Source organism: Tribolium madens, unplaced genomic scaffold (assembly GCF_015345945.1).
Source record: "Tribolium madens isolate multiple individuals breed KSU strain unplaced genomic scaffold, Tmad_KSU_1.1 Scaffold_20;HRSCAF=117;Tcas5.2_LG4, whole genome shotgun sequence".
Taxonomy (NCBI): domain Eukaryota; kingdom Metazoa; phylum Arthropoda; class Insecta; order Coleoptera; family Tenebrionidae; genus Tribolium; species Tribolium madens.
In genome coordinates, this window is record NW_025400985.1 from 5793527 (window position 1) to 5815636 (window position 22110).

General features: G+C 31.9%; 1 protein-coding gene across 7 annotated transcripts in view; it reads right to left on the reverse strand.

Moving 5' to 3' along the window:
• Positions 1-50: 50 nt before the first annotated feature.
• Positions 51-22110, reverse strand: part of LOC123004849 (glycogen synthase kinase-3 beta) — a 22682-nt gene continuing 622 nt past the window's right edge. The window contains exons 1-8 of one of the 7 annotated variants that reach the window (XM_044398330.1): positions 15601-15741; positions 11944-12283; positions 8142-8344; positions 7001-7084; positions 5197-5307; positions 4713-5144; positions 1950-2136; positions 51-1899 (exon numbers count right to left, since the gene is read on the reverse strand). In XM_044398330.1, the coding sequence (XP_044254265.1) occupies positions 1742-1899; positions 1950-2136; positions 4713-5144; positions 5197-5307; positions 7001-7084; positions 8142-8344; positions 11944-12262 (1494 nt within the window). In that variant the 5' untranslated portion in view covers positions 12263-12283; positions 15601-15741 and the 3' untranslated portion in view covers positions 51-1741. Of the gene's footprint in view, positions 1900-1949; positions 2137-4712; positions 5145-5196; positions 5308-7000; positions 7085-8141; positions 8348-8658; positions 8869-8910; positions 9666-11943; positions 12284-15338; positions 15742-22110 lie in introns of those variants that run through there. The other 6 variants (XM_044398331.1, XM_044398329.1, XM_044398334.1 and 3 more) reach the window with 6 other exon arrangements.

Genomic DNA, 22110 nt, shown 5'->3' on the forward strand with positions numbered 1-22110 from the left:
TCATAGAATGCATATTCTAACACAAAGCTGTTTTTTAATTTTTTTTTCAATCTCACTTGGTAGAGAAAAAGTTTAAATTTCCCAAAATTAAATCATATAATTAAGTCATAAATAAAATATATTCTGTCTTGACTAATTCAGGAGGCACCCGAAGATAAACTAAATCCAACTATTACTCATAAAAAAATCATTAAAATATTTTGATATGTTATGTTTTACTTGACTTTCTACTCTAGAGCATTTGCATCTATTAAAATCACAAAATATTTCTTTAAAATGAACTGTCATTTAAACAAGATATTTACATAACAAGTAATAAATATTTAAATACATGTTTGCTATGAGGCGACAGACGTTCAGAAAGACTATTTCACACTTGACGCCATTTTAAAACTAACTGATACAATCGTAAATACTACTAGCGTAGAAGTCATTCGTTTTAAGGTCTAGACATTTATCTCGAATCCTCTCCATTGATTAGGCAATGGAAAGATCGCCAACTTCACATGAAGACCTAAAAAAAGTCAACTGAGATCTATAAAATTGTGAAATGTGCCAACCATCGTCCTAATAAATGGGGTTAAAATGTCTAAAACTTCACCTGTAACCAATTAAGGTACAAGCACACCCCAACATTTGTTCCAGAGTCTGGGATTGAAATGAAAAAGTCATGTATTCAGATGATTTATTCGCATTTTAGGAAACATCGAAACTGAGTTAACTGTCGTTATAATATTTTAATATTGCGATTGTTGGAGAGGTGACAAAGGAAAGGGATAAGGGAGAGTGTGCTTTTACCTTAAATTAAAAATTAAATTATTAATTTGGCTATGTCAAGATAAATACACTTTGCACATAATATAGATTTTTCTCTTTTGCTTTTAAAAAGTAACTCCAAACCGTAGATAGTGCACATCTATGGAAACTAATAATAATTGTCCTAGTTTCTTGGAGGCGTGTTCAAAAATGTTAACGCATTGCACTTCGTAAGCTAGTACGATCATTAGGATAATTCTACGTTGTAATGTTTCACTCATTTTTTTTCTAAAGCGTAAGCTAAAGTACACAATATTTCAAGATTAAATATCTTTTCGCTTTTGTATACTCATATCATATTCACACCAACTGTTTAAAACTCTACGGTCCTGGATTTTATCTCAATGTCAGGTTGTTATACAATTACTACTTCATACCAAAACGAATAACCTTAAATAATTAACACCAAATGCTTTGCGTAAGTAAATTATGTTAAAAACCACTAATATAACGATGAAAATCACCAATAGAAGATCTACGTTAATTAATAACTTATTTTGTTTGTTTAAAAATATACGAATTTTTATCTGGTAATACAAATATGCTCCAAAATATCATTGAAAAATCTGTTCCAACTTTTCCAAAAACAAAAACTAAATTAGTCATTCAACTAAACCTACTTAAAATTTACAATCTTTTTTTATGTATAAATAATATGTACATATATTGTGATTGGTGCGACACCAGATTTTTCAATGTTAACTCAAATACTTATAAACGCAACAAAATTTTTAAAAATAAACGCGCTAAAACAAATGGGCATTAAAACAAACGCCTACAAACAACTAATCAAATTCTGTACAAACGCACGTATATTAAATATAGTACAGCTGTCCCAATCAACAATCTCACACAGATCGCTTACTAGATTAAAGGGAGAAATGGGACGAGCGAAAGGGGCTCTTCCCTTGGAGGATTGAACTACTTAAGGTATTCCGGCGGCGGTCGCCTGCACGGGGGCCGCCGTCGTATCGGCAGCGTCCGTCGCCCCCGACGAGGCAGCGCCATCTTGTGGACTATTCGTAGCCTCCTGAACCCCTCGCGGTATCAGAATGGAATTCAATGACGGTTGAATACTCAACTCTGCAACCATAAAATAACACTAACTTTGTCATTTTTCTTAATAAAATCACCTTGTTCCGTGAAATTGAATAGAGGAGGCAATTCTTTACTCGTGGGCAAGCGGGTGTTGGGGTCCCGAAGCTCATTGAAGAATGCATGAGCGCAAGCCTGCAATGGACTGATCCTTGATGAAGGAGTGTATTCCAAAAGTCTGGCCACTAGCTCGATCGCTTCTGGGGGAGTCCTTGCTCGAAATACCTATCGACAAAATTTTAACAATTTTTTATAAATCGAATCGATGCCACTACAATACGATTGACACATTGACGTTACAAACAGTTTTATTTATGTATACGCTTTTTTGGAGCATCGTCACATACAAAATCACGCAACAGAGGACTAAACCTTTCGTGATATTACGAAAAAATTATTTGTTTTATAGATAACATAAATGACAAAAAACTATAACCAACATTTATTATTGGAATCGTTAAAAATTGATAAACATTTAAAAATATCTAACGGGTTTTATTTTCAATAATTTGAATTTTTGACGGAAATTTTTAACATTGATTAACTGCTTCTGAGAATATAACAATAGAAAATTCTTGCCTAATTATATTTAAGATAACTTGTTGATTTTATCTTTTCTTTGTATATGAATAAATAGTCTATTCCATACCTCCTTGAATTTTAACTGAAAACTCTATACCCCATTTTTTTTTAAATTGGATTGGACGAGTAATTAGTCTAGTTCAAACTATTGAAAAAATTAATTTTTGACTTTTGACATTTTGACGGGAGTTTTGAATCTTCTTTTACCTTTTTGTGTAATAATACTTGATAAAGAGAAAAAATTTAGCTCTTTTTGTTTGACGATGTATAATAGCAATCACATAGTATCAGTTATAATAATCATAAAAATTATTAAAAATTTAAATTTCCGAATGCAAAGGCAACCAGTTTTTTTAGATGCTACTCGTATGAGATGTAAAACATACCTTCCCATTTAAATTTGCTAATGTAAAACTGGCTGTCCAATGCTGTCACTTACTTCCTTCTTAAAAAATGGACTATAATTCTATGAAAAATTCTCGCTTGCTTTATACTAGAGAACAGTTTAATTATCCTAATTACACAAGTCAACACAACAAGAAACCACGAAACTAATTATTACGCTTTAACTAAGACAATATTTTTTTAACAGTCGTTTTAAATCCTACAAGTTCTCCTCCAGTTAATTTTCAACCCTGTTCCTTGGATCTGAGGACGTTATTTTCACAATATTAATATTGTTTTTCATTCCCGAATAAAAAAACTTACAATAAATAAAGTAGCTTATAAAGTAAAAAGTACCCTAAACTATACAAAAAATAAATAAAAATTTGAATAAATACACTACAATGTATGATCTTTAAAACAGCATGTATGTAGTAGGCGTAATTTCATTACAAAACATTAAAATTATGTAACTATAGTTGCTTCAGTAATAAAAAAATAACACAGTTTACAATAAAAAAAAACAAAAATATAATTTTTATCATTTAAACATTAATATTTTTATTATGACCAAATAGACAAAACTATGTATTTAAGTGTTAATGATCATTCCATTTTTTTTATTTTTCTAATATAAAATTTGATAATTACAATTACTTTAATTATTTAATGAAAGAATTACTTTTACGATTAAGTTGTGCCATGAAAAAAAGTTATTTCAATTTTTCCCATTTTTTGTATTTCAAAACGAGATGAAAGAAAAAAAATTGAATTCCAATTGCCTCTCTTACCATGCAGAAAAAGATGAAGCAGATTCCTTCTGAAATATGGTATTAACAAGCATCATACAGTAAATTATTATCTTGTAAACAAGCTCATCACGCTTCAAGTTTCATTCGCCCAAAGGAGCGAATGAATGAATTCATATTTCTTTTAATCAAAAAATTCGGTATTAAGTAAAACCCACAATAGGGCGTATCCTTGTGCGTGACACTTTGATGTGTTGCATCCAACATCAAGCAATAAATCTTGTCTCTTCCCAACAGATTTAATTTTTCCCCTGACAATTTCATTTCCACATAATTAATTTCGAACATGTATATGATGACGATTAAAACTGTCACTTTCACAACAAAACAATCACTTACAAACACATGCACACGTTTAACATGAGAATAGAATGATTTTCAAAAACACACATCGCAAAAGCGTTTAGTAATTGAATGACGGCAAGTAACCAAAGCCACTTACACGTATTCTTTGGTGATTGGTGCTACATTGTGGTAGAAACATTCTTGACAGCAAAAACTGCAAACAGACGTCCTCGTCAAAATTTTACTTGTAATAAAACAAGCTTGTGACAATTTGTTAGTATGTTATTCCTCGTGACAGACACAAATCAAAATTCCGTGGAAGAAAAAAAAAAGTGGTAGAACGTCTGGTTTGTAGTCGTTGCGTGCGAAATCAGTTTATTCGAGAGATATGTAAAATTAATTTAATTTCATGTAGAAAGAAATCGATTTTTGTAAATAAACATTTAATCAGAAAGCATAAAAATAAATAAAATTTTCGTCCCTTTGGTGTAATTCCAAGTCTTCGTATGGTAATGTTGTCAACACGCCACTCCCCGGAGACAAATATTTTTTACGGCTGCTATAAAAATTCTAAAACTTCTACTACTGCTGCTTTTATTAAAATAGCAAAAATATATTTGAAATTAGATAATTATTTGTACCTCTCGAATAAACACAATAATGCAAAAAGCTTCACATTCACTTCATGGTTACTTCCGGTTATTTAAAAATGCACAATTGATGTTAACAATTGCCACTGACCTGCTGCCAAGGATGCGACTTGATCTGTGGAAACTTGAACTCGGTATAATTCGGATTCATCTCTTTGATCTGTTCTTTAGTTGGCGTGCCTAAAACTTTGATAATTTCTACTAATTGGTCTACACCAGAATCTCCGGGGAATATTGGCTGTCCCAACAGCAATTCAGCCAGAACACAGCCCGCACTCCATACGTCGATCTTCGTGGTGTAGTCGATAGCGCCGAATATCAGTTCCGGCGCTCTGTAATAACGACTGCAAATGTACGAAACGTTTGGTTCGCCTTTGACGAGGTGTTTCGCGCTGCCAAAATCGCATAATTTCAATATGCCAGTGCCTGGATCCAATAGAAGATTCTGCGGTTTTATGTCCCGATGACAGATACCCAACGAATGTATGTACGCCAACGATCGGAATAATTGGTACATATACAACTACAAAAAGGACGTAATAATCAAAGTTAATCTTTCAAAATGTTAAACTCACCTTGATAAAAATTATCGGGATTGTTTGCTTTGATTTGCTGTAATGTCTCGCTACTCTGTATACCGTTTCTGGGATGTATTCCAACACCAAATTCAGGTACACTTCGTCCTTCTGCAACCCAAAATTAACGCTGTTCATTTTTTTACAAATTTCTGATCACTGGGAGACACTTTAACCAAAATGCAAGGAGATTTAACCTAGTTGTAAATAAAAAAATGTAAACGAAATTAGAGTTGCCATAAATTTGAAATAAATGATTTAATGTAAAATTATTCAAAAAGATAAATAACTTCAATTCCAATCTTGAAGGACAGGCTCTACCTCTTGTGTTGTCATTGCTTCTCTAAAATGATTACGGCGAAACTTGTTGTAACATTTAAATCTACCAAAAAAAAAAAGTATCTCACTGGACTAACAAGTAACTAATGCTAAGAACGTCAAAAGTTACTCGCATTTAAACAGTCTAAGTAAATGACATAAAAGAATTATACAGCTTAGAGAATAGAGGATAGAAAATAAGTCTGCCTGGAATATAACAAGCGGTCTACATAGTCCCGGTTATTTTATATCATTTATGCAATTATGTAATATAGAGTGTCTAGTTTTAGGGCCCGTTGCAAAAAAATCACTGCCATTTATTCTTTTTAATACGAGAGAGAATCTTTTGAATCAAGTTGTAAACGTACACAAAAGAAATAAAATTTTTATTAATTAAATGGTAATATTTTTTGTCTAAAATATGAACGGCGGTAAAATTTGCTTAAAACACCAATTTACAACAAAACGAAGCAAGTCCATCATTCATTTTCGTTAGAATGTTTGTTTTCAGTGCCAAGTGTAACCTCATTGCAACTTTAAAAATTCCTAGTAGATTAACTTGTCTTTTCCGTGTAATATTCGATAATTTAACAAGGTATAGTCCTCCTCGAGTCGCTTTTGAACGCGTTTTTTTTATATTTCACAATTCGCTATTAACCGCCTTGAATGCCAGTGTCAAGGTTCATCTATCACCTACTGTTATAAGGATAATATATTCACACATTCTACAACCAGGTCGCGAAAATGCTTTTTGGCAGCTGAGCGTTATTAGTATATTGGTTAAATTTAAACGTATTTTTCAAGCCTACTCAAAATGACATCTCGTTTAAAAAATCAAAAAAAAAAAAAATCACATTGACAATAAGTAGTTTTTAATGACTTCGTCCATGGAGGTGTCTTGTAAAGCATAAAATCACTCTATATAGCCAGGGGGACCAACTTTCTACAAGAAAATAAAGCAGGAGCATACCTGCGTACTTGTTGCCATGAATATGGACATATCGCAAGGAACTTCAGCCTGAGATAAATATAAAAAGACAATTATTTGTATCAACTTATAATCAGAAACCGCTCTTTAATAAACTACCGGCAAGTTTGCGTTTTGCCGATATTCAAATATAATGCTTCGTAGGTAGACGAGGTTGCAACTCAACCGTGATTAATTATTTTAATAGGCAAGGCGGAAACTGCAAATGATCTCACAAACGACATTTACCCAACGTAGAAATCGTTAACTAACTGTAAAGACAACTACCACCAATCGGACACTGATATCATCCTCAACTTATCAAATATTTAAAATGTTTTCAGCTACGCGGTCGATTATGCAACATGAAAAACTTGAGTGGTAGGAGATAGCAACTGGTCTGGGTTACTTCAACAATTCTTTTTTAATTAACCATAAAAAACGGCAAACAAGTAGCTAATATTTTATTGTTATTAAGCTTGCATGTGTACCGATTTTTATCCTTGGAAATTAACTCACCTTATCTCCACTGGAGTAAAAGAAATATTTAAGTTTAACTATATTACAATGTTCTAATTTCCTCATAATTTGAAGTTCCCGGTTCTGAAAAAATAAAAAAATCATTAATACATCGCAACAACATAATAATAAGTTTAGAAAACTAAAAAAGGAAATAATTTTGAAAAAAATAATATTACGTTATTGACCGATAAAACGTGTGTAAACTGATAACATATCGAACACATTCAATAATAAAATTTCGTATAATACCTGTGCCATAGCCATTGTCACACTGACAACGTTGCAACTCCGTTTTTTGAGGTGAAATAAATCAGAAACATTTGATTTCTGTATAAAGGAAGAATCTGTGTTACAACTAAACCCTACTGACAAATTTTGAGTCAGAAGATTCCACTATTTCATATAGAAAAAAACATTATAAAAAGTCTTAGAATGGCACGATATACAGGTATCTGTAAAAACGTTGAAAGCTTTTAGGGAGTAGTTCCCTAGGTTAAGATAAAAAAAAAGTTCCTATGAACTTCTGTCCGGACATACTTAAGGTAGATAAAGCAAAATAACTCGACCTTATAACGTAAAATAAAACATTTTAGGGTACCTATACAATTTTTGATATCACTAAGAAATTCAGCACCAAAAAATTATTCCAGGTGCAAAATTTATATCCATCTGTTACTGAGAAAATCTTTTGCCCGCCATCTTTAGGAGGCTTCAGCTCCCCCAGGAAGCATTTTCGGACATAGGTGAAAAGGTTTTTTTATTAGGGAACCGCCCCAAAAATCTTTCAACGTTTTTTCCGGATACCAACACGAGATACTAAATTTAGGAGTAAACTCTTAAACAAATATGTATTTATAACATGCACTTGAAAAAATTTGTAAACAGTGTGACATTTTTACTATATGTACGGGTATCAATGTAAGAAATCTGAGATAAAAAAAGAAACTACAAATTGTATATTTAAACTATGCGACGCAAGTGTAAAAATCAGGAACAGTGTACAAAACTCCAAGATACAATATTTTTCTGGTCAAGAACCCTTAAGCCAAATTAATACAAGACAAAAATGTGTTTCCAAAAAGTTGAAATTTTAAAAAAGTATAAAACTAAGCCGGCATTTGAAAGCAAGACCACTCACCTTAAACCTCTTGTCTTGGAGGACTTTTTTGATGGCGACAAACTCGTTGGTTTCGCACAGCTTGGCTTGATAAACGACTCCGAAGCTGCCATTGCCGATAACTTTGGTGTCAGTATATGAAACTTCTTGTGGTCTGTCGGGACCTTGTCCAGGTGTTGCTACCACTGTAGTAACTTTGCTACCGTCCTTACCTAAATAACCACCAACAAATCGAAAACATAACATTGATGTATCTATACATTTGAAGAGATCGTCAGGAAGATCATTTCTCAAACAAAATCGTGATCTTCCGATCGATCAGATTTACATAATCGATGTGCAGAGACGTGCGGCGAATGGTTATCGGTTATGGGGGAGTCTCGTGATGGGACTGCAAACTAGCGCTAGTTCCATAAACGAATTTAACTTAATTTTTAATCCATAATTACGCTGCTTCGATGCAGTCAACGAAAAATCGGTCTGATCATGGTTTCCGGTCTACACTATATAGAATTGACTAAAAGAAGGGCTAGAATACCTGACTTGAGTTTGGTCGAAGCAATGACGTATTGATCGTCGTCGAACACTTCACGGCTTTTTTCTCTTATATTCGCACCAGTGGCCATCGAAGATCTTGCAAAACACGATTACAGAGCGAGAGACTCTCCTCCACAAGTAGAATCCGAATTTAAATTTAACGAGGGCTGCTTGTTCGCAAGCCGTGATAATTTCAGGCTATGGAATTAAACTAAAGAAGAATATTTTTACAAATTCTGACACTTTTACGTACAAAGGTTAACAAAGATCGAAAAAATCTGTATGACGGTTGCTGCGGCGGCCGGCTACTTTAATTTTGTCACAAAAATTATTTTTTGACGGTGTCAAATGCAACATCAGCAGATGGGGAAAATTACGAACACTTGATCGGAGAAAAAACGTAAAGCTTCTTGTTCGATCTTGACGTGTTTTTTATCTATATGATGGCGTTTTACGGTTTCGTTCGTCTGTCGATACGAATTAAATGCACAATGCTGGCGACTGAAATATAATAAAGTGTATCGATTCTAAAACATGGCAACAATTCGATTCCGTCTTCGGTTTAACACTGCTTTGACCAAACGAAGGAAAATGTTTCTATTAAAACTTAATTAAGTGTAGATTTTCTTCAATCAAACAGAGAGTCGGTGATTAAAATTAAAGAGATTGACTGAGCGTGGGGTTTGACATTGCTCAATTTATACAAGGTGAAGACTTATTTATTTTGCGCTCCCGTCACATAACTAAATAAACACAATAATTTATCGATCGTATCGACATAAATACTGGTAATTTTCAGGAGGATAGACCACTAATTAACTTTTCATTTAGTATTGGTTACATTTCCAGCATTTTAATTAAATCTCATCTTACATTAAGCGCGATCCTTGGGGTACCCCTTGTGATACCTAAATTACTTCTCTATGTATCGAAAAGATTTATAATTGTTAAAGATTGAATTGAAAGCATGTCTTGAATTAAAATTATAGTAATTTTTTAAGTCAATAGAATCACGTAAATTATTATGTAAGCTAAACATAGGTTTGTAATTTCTAATAAAGAGAGTTTTGGTGCACTCATATACGTATAATTAAAATGCACTTAAAACGTGTTATGTAATTTAAAAATTATGCATCAAAGTTTTTGAAAAAAAGAATTACAAATTAAAAATTTGAGTGACGCAATTTTTGATTAATAAATACCTTTACGTAAATCAAATTAAGTAGGTTTTTTATATAAGTATAACAGACATTTACTTTACAGTCTTGCTACAGGGTGATTACCCAAGATAAAAAGTTTATTCCAGACGACAAATAAAATGAGAGAATTTCAGAAATTCAGATAGTACTGAGTAAGAAGGGATAAAATTTTATCAAATCTGAGTAGGGTGTTAAAAAAAGATTGTAAAATATTTAAAGAGGTAATAGTATAGACCAAGATAAACAAACATTTTTTAATAAACATGGAATATTTTTTTTTTACCCCCTGAATTTATTTTGCAAAAATGTTTAATATTTTTGTTATAGTCCCCAATAAATAGCCTCGAGGAGCTGCAAATACGCATAATTCAGCAATTCCAACAACTCCAAGCCAATAAGAAGATTTTAGAAAAAAATTGAATATCCTTCAGACGAAGGAAATGGAAAGAGAGCTCTTTGAATATTTTTTGTAAAGTTGATTTTTGTAATTATTAGAAGCTTCTTTTTTTTTGTTTGAACAGTTTGCAAATAAATGTTTCAAAAAACGAATAGTTTATTTAAATTTTTTTGTTTATTTTGGTCCATACTATTACTTCCTGAAATGTTTTACAACTTTTTTTAACACCCTGTATAAACTACTTGAATAATTTCAGTGATCAAAAATTTAAAAAAGAATTACAAATGTTTCAAACATAGAAGATCCATTTGTTTAAGTTTAAAATAATGTTTGTTTCTTCGGTAGAGTAGAAACACATGTCGAGAATTATCAGTTTCAAAATGACAGATTGAAAACATGACATGACGGCTATTTGCACTTCCGTGTAGTAATCGTAGATATGAGAATAATTATAGGAGTAATAATTACTGTAATTATTTTGAAAATTTATAATTTTTATTTCTCAAATAATTAAATGTTGCTACTTGATAAAAATAAAAATTACAAATTATAACGAAATGATTGATTAATGAAGAAATAGAAATTTATCTAACATTGTACCAAAGAAATGTTCGATCGATACGACTCCAAGGAAAGCATATTTTCTTGAAGTTTTTAATTTAATTTTCCACTATTTAAGCGATGTTGTAAAACCGTATTCTCAAATAGCCGCAAGCGTAGACGTCCACATGCTGACCTTTTAAGCTATAAACCCACAACAATAAAAATTTTTACTTCTGTATAGAGAAAATTGTTTATCGAAGTTTTATTACGAACAGATGGTTCAGATAATCAAAAAGCAATTCTGCAACATACTTGCACGGACTTAAAATTTTTAAACCGCTACTGTTGCAAATTGATTTGAGCAAAAATAAATATGTATATAATTATAAAAATTAACTTTTTTTTAATAATAAACGTTCGTTTTTGCCCGTTAAAACTTCAATACAATTTATTCTTTAACTCACTTAAAGCAAAGGGTCTTCCTGCGAGGGCTTTTGTGGCTGCCACTAAATGAATCCCGACAACACAAAGCTTATTATAACGCTGCGAATTTTCTTGTCCACAAAAATAAAAAGTTATATTTTGTAACAGTTAGATAACAGTGTTATTTCGATTAGGAGCGAATCGTAATTGATTTAAGCAGAACACTACCGTGCGAAATCGTAATGGAATATTTTCTGGAAAGTTAAAAATGATTACGATAACGAACAGGTCCAATGAGAGTATAAACTTGTTTAATTATTTTGAAACAATTCCTTGAGATAAACACATCATTGTAGTATTTTTTGTAAATCTAATAATAAGTGTGATTTCTCACAAGTCAATCTTTTTGTTGTCTAGAAATTTATTTACATAGAAAGACAATAAAGTCCAAAAAAACACACACGCAAAACAGTTGTCGTTTTTCTTCTTTAAATGGCGAAGAAAGTCAGATTCTAATCATTGTCCTCGATTATGTTCCGTAACACTTTCTTTCAATGTTTTGTTTCCGTCCACTTTCGACTTAACTCGACTGAATTTAGCACTGAATGATATTGTGAAAATGTAATTAACGCAATATTAAAGATGCCACTTGTTTGATCGAATCGAGATAATTAAATTAGCAGTGATTCCGTCGATTTTTCACCCTAAAAAATTTCCTACTTACTTCCCGAGCTCGACAATGATCGCTTCAACTTCCTCCAACAATACAACAACCTGGAGTAGCCCGTTTTTTGACTTTTCCCCAATCCATCGATCGCCGGCACCGACCCCAATGTCGCACTTTTCTTCGTCGACTTGTGCTTATCCGAAGATAAATCACAGACCGAAACTGACCTTCCATACTTCGGTCTTGCATTTTTGTTCTTTTCGGGCATAACACTCTGCAATTTTTTACACTCGCACTGTTTTTTAAGCACATGATTGGCATCACTTGCGACTTGAGAATCGCTATTTTTGGTCGGTTCGTCGATTTTAGGTGCCATGGGTTCGATCAGCCGGTGTTACTGAGAAAAATGGGTTGGTCAAGGTAATAGTTGTGATTTTAATGCGCATCTAAGACGCCCATCCGGTTTATAAGGTTAGAATATTCACAACAATAATCTACATACACGATTGAGACACGTGATGCGAACAATACACAGAACTATGTTAAAAAGGTGGATTTGGTGCGTAATACGTATTGATTGATCTAAAGCCAACAGAAAAATACCGGATCAGTTCGATATCTGCAAAATTAATTAGCAGTGATTGGTATTTTTGCAATGTTTGGTAAATATTTAGACGGAGATTTACGGCCGATTAAGAATTGAAAAAACAAATACAGAGGATTACTTTACCACCTAAGAACAGACAAACAAAGAAAAGTGTTTTTGGTTGTAACAATAAACATTTTAATCATTTGAAATTAGAAAAATGAGAAAATACGGGGTGTTCGAGCAAATATTTTAACCACTAATAGAACTCGACAAGAAAAACAACTTTTTTTATCACAACTTTTGCCGAAAATAGGTTATGTCTGAGTTAAAATTAAAAATAAGTTGAATTGTTTTAAAAGAAAAAAACCTATGGAACATAAAAGCGTAAGGACAAAAAAATTATCGTTACATTAAGGTAGATCAGTGTGTCAGTGATCAATACTTGTTATAAAAAAATGTTCGAAATGTGGCCCTTCGTTGGCAATACACAGTTGTATACCCTTCGGACTGGAGAAGCTTGCGTTCGCACACACAACCCTTCGACCCCTTCGAGAATATTAATTTGAGCTGCGTAGGTACACTAATTGTTTCATGTGAGACCACAAAGAAATCACACGGATTTAAATCTGGTGTCCGCGGTGGCCATGTAATTAAACCTTGGCGACCAATTCATCTTTCGAGAAAATGGTTGTTCAACTAATTAATGTCGACGCTGGTGTAATGTGGTGGAGCTCCATTTTGTAAATACCACATGACTTTATTAATAATTTGAAATCGATGTGCACAATTCACCCGAAAGCACGATTACAACTGAGTAAACTGACGCGTGTAAACAACTGATAATTTTCTTGTGCACAAAGTAATCCCTTTTTGTGCACAAAAACTTTCACGGTCAACATTCAATGAATATAATTTTTATTAATATTTTTACTTCCACATAACAAGAACAGACACACTGAATGGTTCGTAAAAATCACAGGAGAAAAAATGCAAAGAAAAATTTGGATACGGAATTTGTTTGGTCTTCATAACGAATTCTTTTAGTGGTTAGAATAATTGCTCGTAATCCGTGAACACCCTGTATAACAAATATATATATAAGAATTAAAAATAGATACTTAAAATAAGGAAATATTCCACTTCATTTCATTCCACAATTGTGTGGATACATACAGAGTGTTAATAAATGTCTCTGAAACAAGCTACATGTGAAAATAAAAAATGTCAACATTTTTGCCCAAAATTGTTCTAGGTAGTCAATCCCTTCAATATCAAAAATCGATGCAAAAATTAAAAATATTTAATAGTCGTGGACAGACAAAGCAATTCTACTCGTATATGTTATGACATATGACTATTATTCACTCGCGTTCCCGGTTTGAGTTTACAAGAGGAAAAAAATTTTTATCTTTGATTTTACGCCAAAACTGCAAAAAAAAATGTTTTTGCTTTACTTGAAACCAGCAAATCTGTAATTAAAACTTCATTATTCTAACTCAGTAGAAAGAAATGTTCATTTTTCTCTTGATTTTGGACTTTTTTTTTTGGAATATTTTTTCTTTTCTTTTTAAGTCCTATCACATTGGCGGTTTTATTATTTTGACAATGATGTCACTTTGAGAAATGAGTTTACGCAAGTTAAATAACAAAAATGTTTGTGAAAAACATAATTTTAACAAACAACAACTCAAAGAAACAGCTTTAAGGTAAAAACCAAAGTCATTTTTAACAAGAACTATCATTATTTAATTAATAAATTAATTGCCAAAGTGACATAGTTGTCAAATAATTAAAACCGCGAATGTGATAAGAATTAAAAAGCAGAGAAAAAATATTCCAAAAAAAAGTCCAAAATCAAGAGAAAAATGAACTTTTCTTTCTACTGAGTTAGAATAATGAAGTTTTAATTACAGATTTGCTGGTTTCAAGTAAAGCAAAACTTTTTTTCCTTTACAGTTTTGGCGTAAAATCAAAGATAAACATTTTTTTCCTCTTGTAAACTCAATCCAGGGAACCTATTAGATATTAATTTACAATCACTGTAGTAATATGCCAATTCTTAATCTTTTGGAGATTAGAAAATTTGTCATTACATCCCGTGGTCGGAGTGTAATTTATAAAGGATTACAAAGGTTACAAAATCATTACATATTAAAAACTCATTTTGTTTGCATAGCAACTATGACAAAAGATATAAGATAATTTAAAAAAATGTGATTGTGATTACAATAGTGTAATCGTCGGTGGAAATGTTATTACTTTTTGAGCTCTATCCAGAGAAAAGTCAAAATACTTCAGTGTCAGTCATTTGACTGACTGTGACAATGAAAATCATTGCCGATCACTGTGCCATTATTTTTAGCCAATTTAAAGTTGTTCAAAAAAAAAAAGTAAAACAATCAGGTATAACACGTATTTCGCATTTCAAAATAGCTTTCAACAACCAATCATTGCAATAATCTCACAATAAGCATTTTATTGTTATATCGATAGCGTGAAAATAAAACGTACCTTGAGTGCTTTAAAAATTAAACGGTTATTTTCATCGCACATCGTAGGCAACTCACGTCGTTTATTCATTGTTTTTAGCAGTAAACAAAATAATTTTAAACTCGATTTTAATAACGTAGCCGACCATTCCATATAATAAATGGGCCATGGTCTCTACACTTGTTTATATTAGTCCATGGACGTTCGAGTAATTTTTAATAATTAAATTTAATTGGTATTATTCCAGTAAATAATTCTGTTTAATCTAATCTCAATACGCAAATGTTATTGACACTCGTTTTAAAAAAATTTAAATTTCTCTCCAAATTCTTCCATTCCTTGCAAATAATCGTATAAAAAATTTCACTCGTACTTAACAGTAGCCATGTCGGAAGTATCACATTTATTCAAATGAAGATTAATCCATCAAAACTGCGCTTAATTGAAAGCAGTGCTTCGACTCTTCCAATTTCGTGTGCAATTCCAGTGGAAATAATTCGCAAATTGGGTCAGTGAAATAACACACGTGTTAATGCCCCCTCAACCACTCCAAATCAAATACACACACTAAACACAACAGGGTGGTTAATGAATTTCGTTAAGCACCGAATCGATCGGCTAATCGAACCGCATACCACCGTCTTATGAAAACGCCAAATCCGAGTTTCATTGCATAAACGCAACTGCCACCACTCACGATTCAGATAAGACTGATCTTGAGAGCAATGCTAGGAGTAGAATGTCACGGCGAGGAGGAAGATATTTACTTTCCAATAATAATTCTCAACTCGACAAATATTTACAGTAGGAGGACGAATTAAAAACGTATCACACATGATCCGATGATCGAAACTGATGGAAAATCCACCAAAAGATCCGATTAGATAATAAACTGATAAACCGAATTATTATTTCAACGTTTTCGGAGAAATAAAATATGAAAAAAAAATATTCGTCACGTTGACATGTCGGGCACGTTTACCACCGACACGTGCTCGCTTTTCATCGTTTCCCCTTGCAATCAAAATCTAAATTTAAAGAGCATACTGTGTGCACAACTTCACTAAAATAGTCATCTATTAAAATTTTTAGCATTGAAGACTACTTGAAATCCAAAATTTAACAATGACAGAAAACTATAAATAAGAAATGGGCCAAGTTCGCGTCACCAAAATAAATTGTTAAGGTCAAGAAGGAATAGACAAAAGTGAAACTAAAAGGAAATTGATCGATGCCAAAAGCGTCATGTTTTTTTGGCGAAATAGACTTTGACGTCGACGATTCTATGACGTCTCAAGTATTTTCCGATTTCATGAACAGAGTTAAAGAAAATAGTTGGAAAAGTGGGAAAGACGTCCGAGTGCGATAAAAATCACAAACTGTTACGAATTGAATTTTTTCACAAACCTAACTTCCTCAGATTAAGTAAACGCTGACAGAAATAAAAACTCATTGGCATAAGTCTGAATTATTGCTAAGCATATTTTTCAACTTTATTAAAATTGCTTCCGTTTGATGTTGGAAGTTTTATCGCTAATAATTCGGTAAAAATAAATGAATTCTAAAGGATATTATGGTTGCCAAAATCCGGAAAAAATTTGCAAACAATAACCGATCAACTCGTACATTAACCGGATTAATTAACTATTACTATTACACAAAACACCAACTAAAAGTAAAAAAAAACGTAAATACTATTATAAATTTAATTGATGAGCGATGGTTTTAATTATTACATCATACAATTCCTAATGTCATGAGAACAAATTCAAGTTTTAAACCGGACCATTTAATTAAAGTTAATCCAAACAATAATAATTCTGAACAAATGTCAATTATTTTCGTAAACAAAACACGGAACTGTTTCCCAATTTACAAAACAGTACGCGAGTAACTAATTTATTTACCGAAAATAATGCCTGGAAATGTGAATAGATGTGCTTAATCATTCAAATGTCAATGTATTAGGAATTCTAATCGAATTTGATTTAAAATGCAACTTCTAACGATGCACTTGACACACTTTGATAAAATTCGAAGGTTTTTAATCGTTTCATATTTATTACTGTCCATAATTGGCTTAGAAAATGTAGTAAATTCATTATTTAACTTAAGAAAGATACGTCGATGATTGATGAATTCCAGTTGTTTAGAAAAAAACACCTCATGCAGGTAATGGAATTCGTATTACATGCATGGATGGAAACTGTGCGAAGTGTACTGAAACAAAATATTCTCATGCATGAATTTACATCGTAACGTACGATAGGGATTATGGGATGACGCATTTTTATTTAACACCGTTCTAATAAAAGGTAGTAATAAAAAGTTTTTGATGCGAATCTGTTTTAAGACAAATGATAACAAAAACAAATTGGAACGATTAAATATCCACGTAACCTAAAAATTTAAGAAAAAAGAAAAATGGAAAGCATTTAATTCCCCGAATAAAATATTTATAATCGACGTTGTAGTTCCAGACATTCAGGAAACTCACTACTCTTAGTTAACACTTCCTTGTTTTTACCTCTCATCAAGTCAATGTTCGACCTGTGTTAAAATTTAAACCATTTCCGTGTAAATAAAAGACCGAAACTGTTCGCAACCCAATATGCAAAAATTCTCGTCTGCTGCTTTGCAAAATTTAAACAGCAATTGAGAGAACGAGATTTTTTCCTCGAATATCGATAATAAAATTCAATCTCAAACCAGCCCATCCAGAAAATAAACTGCAAAAACGAAAACGTTTCAAGTCACAAAATTTTAAAAAGTTTTTAAGTGTCCATTTCAGCTTATCAAGGTCTTGCTTTTTGAATAGTCAATCTGTCTGTGACACGTTTATTTTTAAAACTCATTCTTTCCATCTACACGTAAATTCATGTATTCATCTTTCCGCATCAGATTCTTCCATTTTGTCCACAATTTTTCGTAACTCCTCCCCGATTTCTATTTTGAGATAGGATTCAGGTGACCCGTTAGAAATATGAATGGAATTAAGATCCGTACGCATATATTGGCCGTGTTATTTTAAGACAAGCGATGTCGTTCCAACAATTCGTAACTCAAGTTAAGTTTCTAATGAATTTTGAAACAATGATGAGAGAAAGCGAACACTAATTGGTGCGTGAGCTTGAGATATTATTTTGAGTTCGATCTTCAGAAACTTCAGTCCTTATTTTAGTCCATTCCGTTATTTATAGCTCGTGTCATTCATCTGAAGGCGTAAGAAACAATAATTCTTTTGAGATGTAAAAAAAACAACTATAAAATAGGATGAGGATCAACTGAAATGACCAAACTTTAGTAATGAACAGAAACTTGGCACAAAACTGCTAGTTTACACTTCACCCCTATAATCCACAGATTATCGAGATTTCAACATACATTAAGTGATCCTGGAGGAACTTGTCGGCTTTTTTCTAAGCCGTTTTCCCGACTCGATCAATCCACTTGACCGGGCATAAAATATAACAGACTCATTTTTACATTATGCAACACGTTTTTCTTTCACTTAATGGTCGTATTGCAATTATCGTAAATGTAAAAATAAAACGATGATGTCAATTTTTTGGCGGACGTAACGTATTATCTTAAATTTAAAAATTGCTCAAATCTACGTGAAAATCTCAATTATTCGTTCGGTACGTGATTAAATTTGTAACATCGTCAAATTTATAAATGTAGCGTTCATATTTCATAATCGATTTAACAATCAGAAACCCGTCACAATAAAACCGTATTAACATTTAACACATTTTCGCCTTTTATTATTTTTGTTGGTCAAAATGTGTCAATTTGATAAGAGGGTGATGTATTTACATTTAATAAAGTAATATTTTTTTAATAAATTCTGGGTTTATGTGTTCGAGGTAGTGTATAATTTTTGAATTTTAATTGAAATTTCCATTTTGTGTCCAAATACATTGAATTCGATAACATTTAGCGTGTGTATAATCACACGATGCTATCGTATTTTCTTACATATTTATCGCGATAATTATCATTTACGTTTTAGTACTGTTAAAATTTCAAGAAATGTAAAACAAATTGCAATTGACGAGTAGTTTTTCCCAAAAAATCAACGACATTTAGCGTAATTAACTTAACAAAAAATTAAGTTAATAAAAGTTTAAATTGAACGGAAAGATTATAGATATATACAGTATAGTGTAAATGAAAGGAATAAATTCATTATTTTGTAAATTTGTAATTTTGGACAGCTGACAAATTCTCTGTTGGCGACAATAACTTGATAGTTCGTTTCTTAGTAACGTTAACCCGCCAAATTCAAATTTCGATTTTTCAAGGGCCGTTTTCGCCCAAATAGAGTTAATTGGAGAATCGATAAAAATGTTGATAAGATAGCCCTTTTCAAGCACTACAACCTCCATCAATCAGATTTTGATTTCCTCCTACAGCTGGAAAAAAACTAATTTCCCATGTTAACTTCCTATATCCAAGCCTGCCTGGGACAACCTGTATTATCACAGAATGCACCATTAAAAACAAAAATTGATTTATTTTAGGATTCTGGTACAAAGCACCAACTTACAAAATAATGAATTTATTTCTTTAATTTGACATACCGTATAAAAAATCTCATGTACAACATAAAAATTAGGTGCAGTATTTCAACATCTTTGTGATTTAAATGTAGACATAATTAGTTTATTCAATTTTCATCAAATATTGCTTTTGTTACAAATAAACAAAAAAAATCTGTTGCAATAATAGCTTTTTGAAAGTACTGATAACACTCAATACCTGATACAAAGTCTAACGTTTAAAAATCTTGTAATGTAAAAATTTTATTGAATTTCGTAACATTTCTTAATAAAACGATTTAAATCTTTAATAGATTCTCAGGTGGTGGGTCGCGTTCTCCACATTTTCAATAGTTAAAACCCTAATTTCAAAAGAAATGCCAAACCCACACAAATTCTTCACCTGTCTCACTGACGTATTCATTCCTAATTGAATTTATTGCAACTCCCATTTAGTCAGGAACCAAATAATAAACAAGAACCGCACTCAATAGTAGTCTCCGTTCCGGGTACTCCAATAATCTAATAATTTATCTCCTTTTACTTGAAATCTTGCAGTCCCACCCCTTATTCATTCCACAGAAAAGAATTCAATTGGTACCCACCCCTTAATCAATATAACCCATTTTTAATCGCAAACAGTGGCAAAATTTCTGTCAATTCACAACTTTAAATAATTAATAGCGGCAGTAAATAATTAAAGAGTGCAAAATTTATTAGATTGACCAAACGATTAGTAACCGTAACCCTCGAGGTTTTTAAAGACCATGTTTTATATGAGTTTAGTGTCTTGATAAATTTTTTAAACATTTTTTCCATGTTATCTGGTATCTAATCCTATTTAAAGTTTCTTTCTGGGGCGCATGGCATTTTTCTCTGGGGCGCGAGTTCTGGCGCACCTGTATACATAAGTTATTCATGATGAATTTCCAAATTTTATTGTAATTTGGACCCAATACATTATTGTTGAAAACAGAGCACTTCCTGTGTGAATTGTAAGTATTTCATTACAAACAGATTTTTTCACAAAAAAAATAAAATTGTTCAGGTCAGGTCCTGAAAAATTATGAAATGTCCACTTAAGTGTGGAAAATTCCGAAAATTTAAATCAATTAAAAAGTCGCAATTTTCTGGCTTCGCATTCTTATTTCTTGGTCCCGGACCTTCATGTTTTTGCAAAACACGTGGCCGGCATTCCTATTTTCTTAATAATTTAATCTACGTAATAGACACCTACCTTAACGCCGAGGACCAATTTGACCATGACCAGGAACCAATTCGGTTATCATTATTAAGAATTACATTTGTTTATTTTGGTACTTATTGCTTGTGTAGAGGTTACTTTTGATTCAGACTATAATTAGTTTATCAGTAAAAATTATTGTGGGTCTTGGTTATAAAAATTATAAAATTTTATTGAATAATTAATCACTCTCATTATTCAACATATTCAGCAGCATTCTTGCCAAAAAAGATCAAAGCCAAAATATTGAAATATGAAAATCAAATATCTCATTAACTATATTGCATCTATGTAGATTAAAATTTGCTACAAATTCATAGCAGATGATAAATGATTTAATTTGTTCCTAATTTGTTGCAATAAAATTTGGCAACATTTTCTCTACGTTACTCACTACTCGTTTCAACACACTTTTAGTCATAAAGTATGACGTACTTATGGTTAATAAGCCAATTCATTTTTATTTTGAAAATTTATAGAATACAGAAGTAACGAACGAAATATTGTTCCAGATAGTGCAAAAATTTTTTTTTAACTCAATGTATAATGTTTTGCAAAAAAAATGTATCATTTCCCTTACAGACAGACAGAAAGAATAAGTGAAAAAGTAAAGAACTGTTTCGACAACGTTATTGTGACATTCATAACAAAATAATAAATATAAAATTAAGAGCATGAAGCAATATTTCGCAGATATTTACGTTTGCAAAGTAGGAGTAAATGACAAATTTATATGAAATTAATTTGTTTGTTAACGACATTGTAGAACATTTTTGAACATATCAAAATAATTTTATGAATATTTTTGGTTATTTGAGCTATTTGTTACACCCAACCAACAAAACTTTTATTAATCAAAAAAATCTTGTTGCTTTGATAAACTTAAAATTTATGGTTTCCCCCCTCTGTTGTTACTTTGTTAATAGAGGCTTATTTGGCAATTTTAATTTATGTGTACGTGATTTTTGATTTCCAATTTTGGAAATGTAAACCACAAATGAAAAAACCTGTTTACGTTCATAATTACCTTGTTTTAATCTCATGTGAGTTGTAGCCGAGAATCTCACAGCAGTATGTAATAAAAACTGTTTAAAATCATATTTGTGGAACGTAAATTTTAGTTTCATAAAGTTGTAACTAGCACGCCCGTCAGTTTATACAAGAAAAACGTTTCAGAGAAATGCTTTTGATGAAAATGAACTGTCTCAAATAAAAAGAATCGGTGTCACAAACGTCAAATCGTCAAATGACAATTAGTACTGTCAGATCATTCGTTTTGAGATGCACCGCCTACTCGGCCTGAAATTCGTAAATGTTAGCAATTTTCCGCGAATTTCGTCGGACTGGGTTCGCCCCTG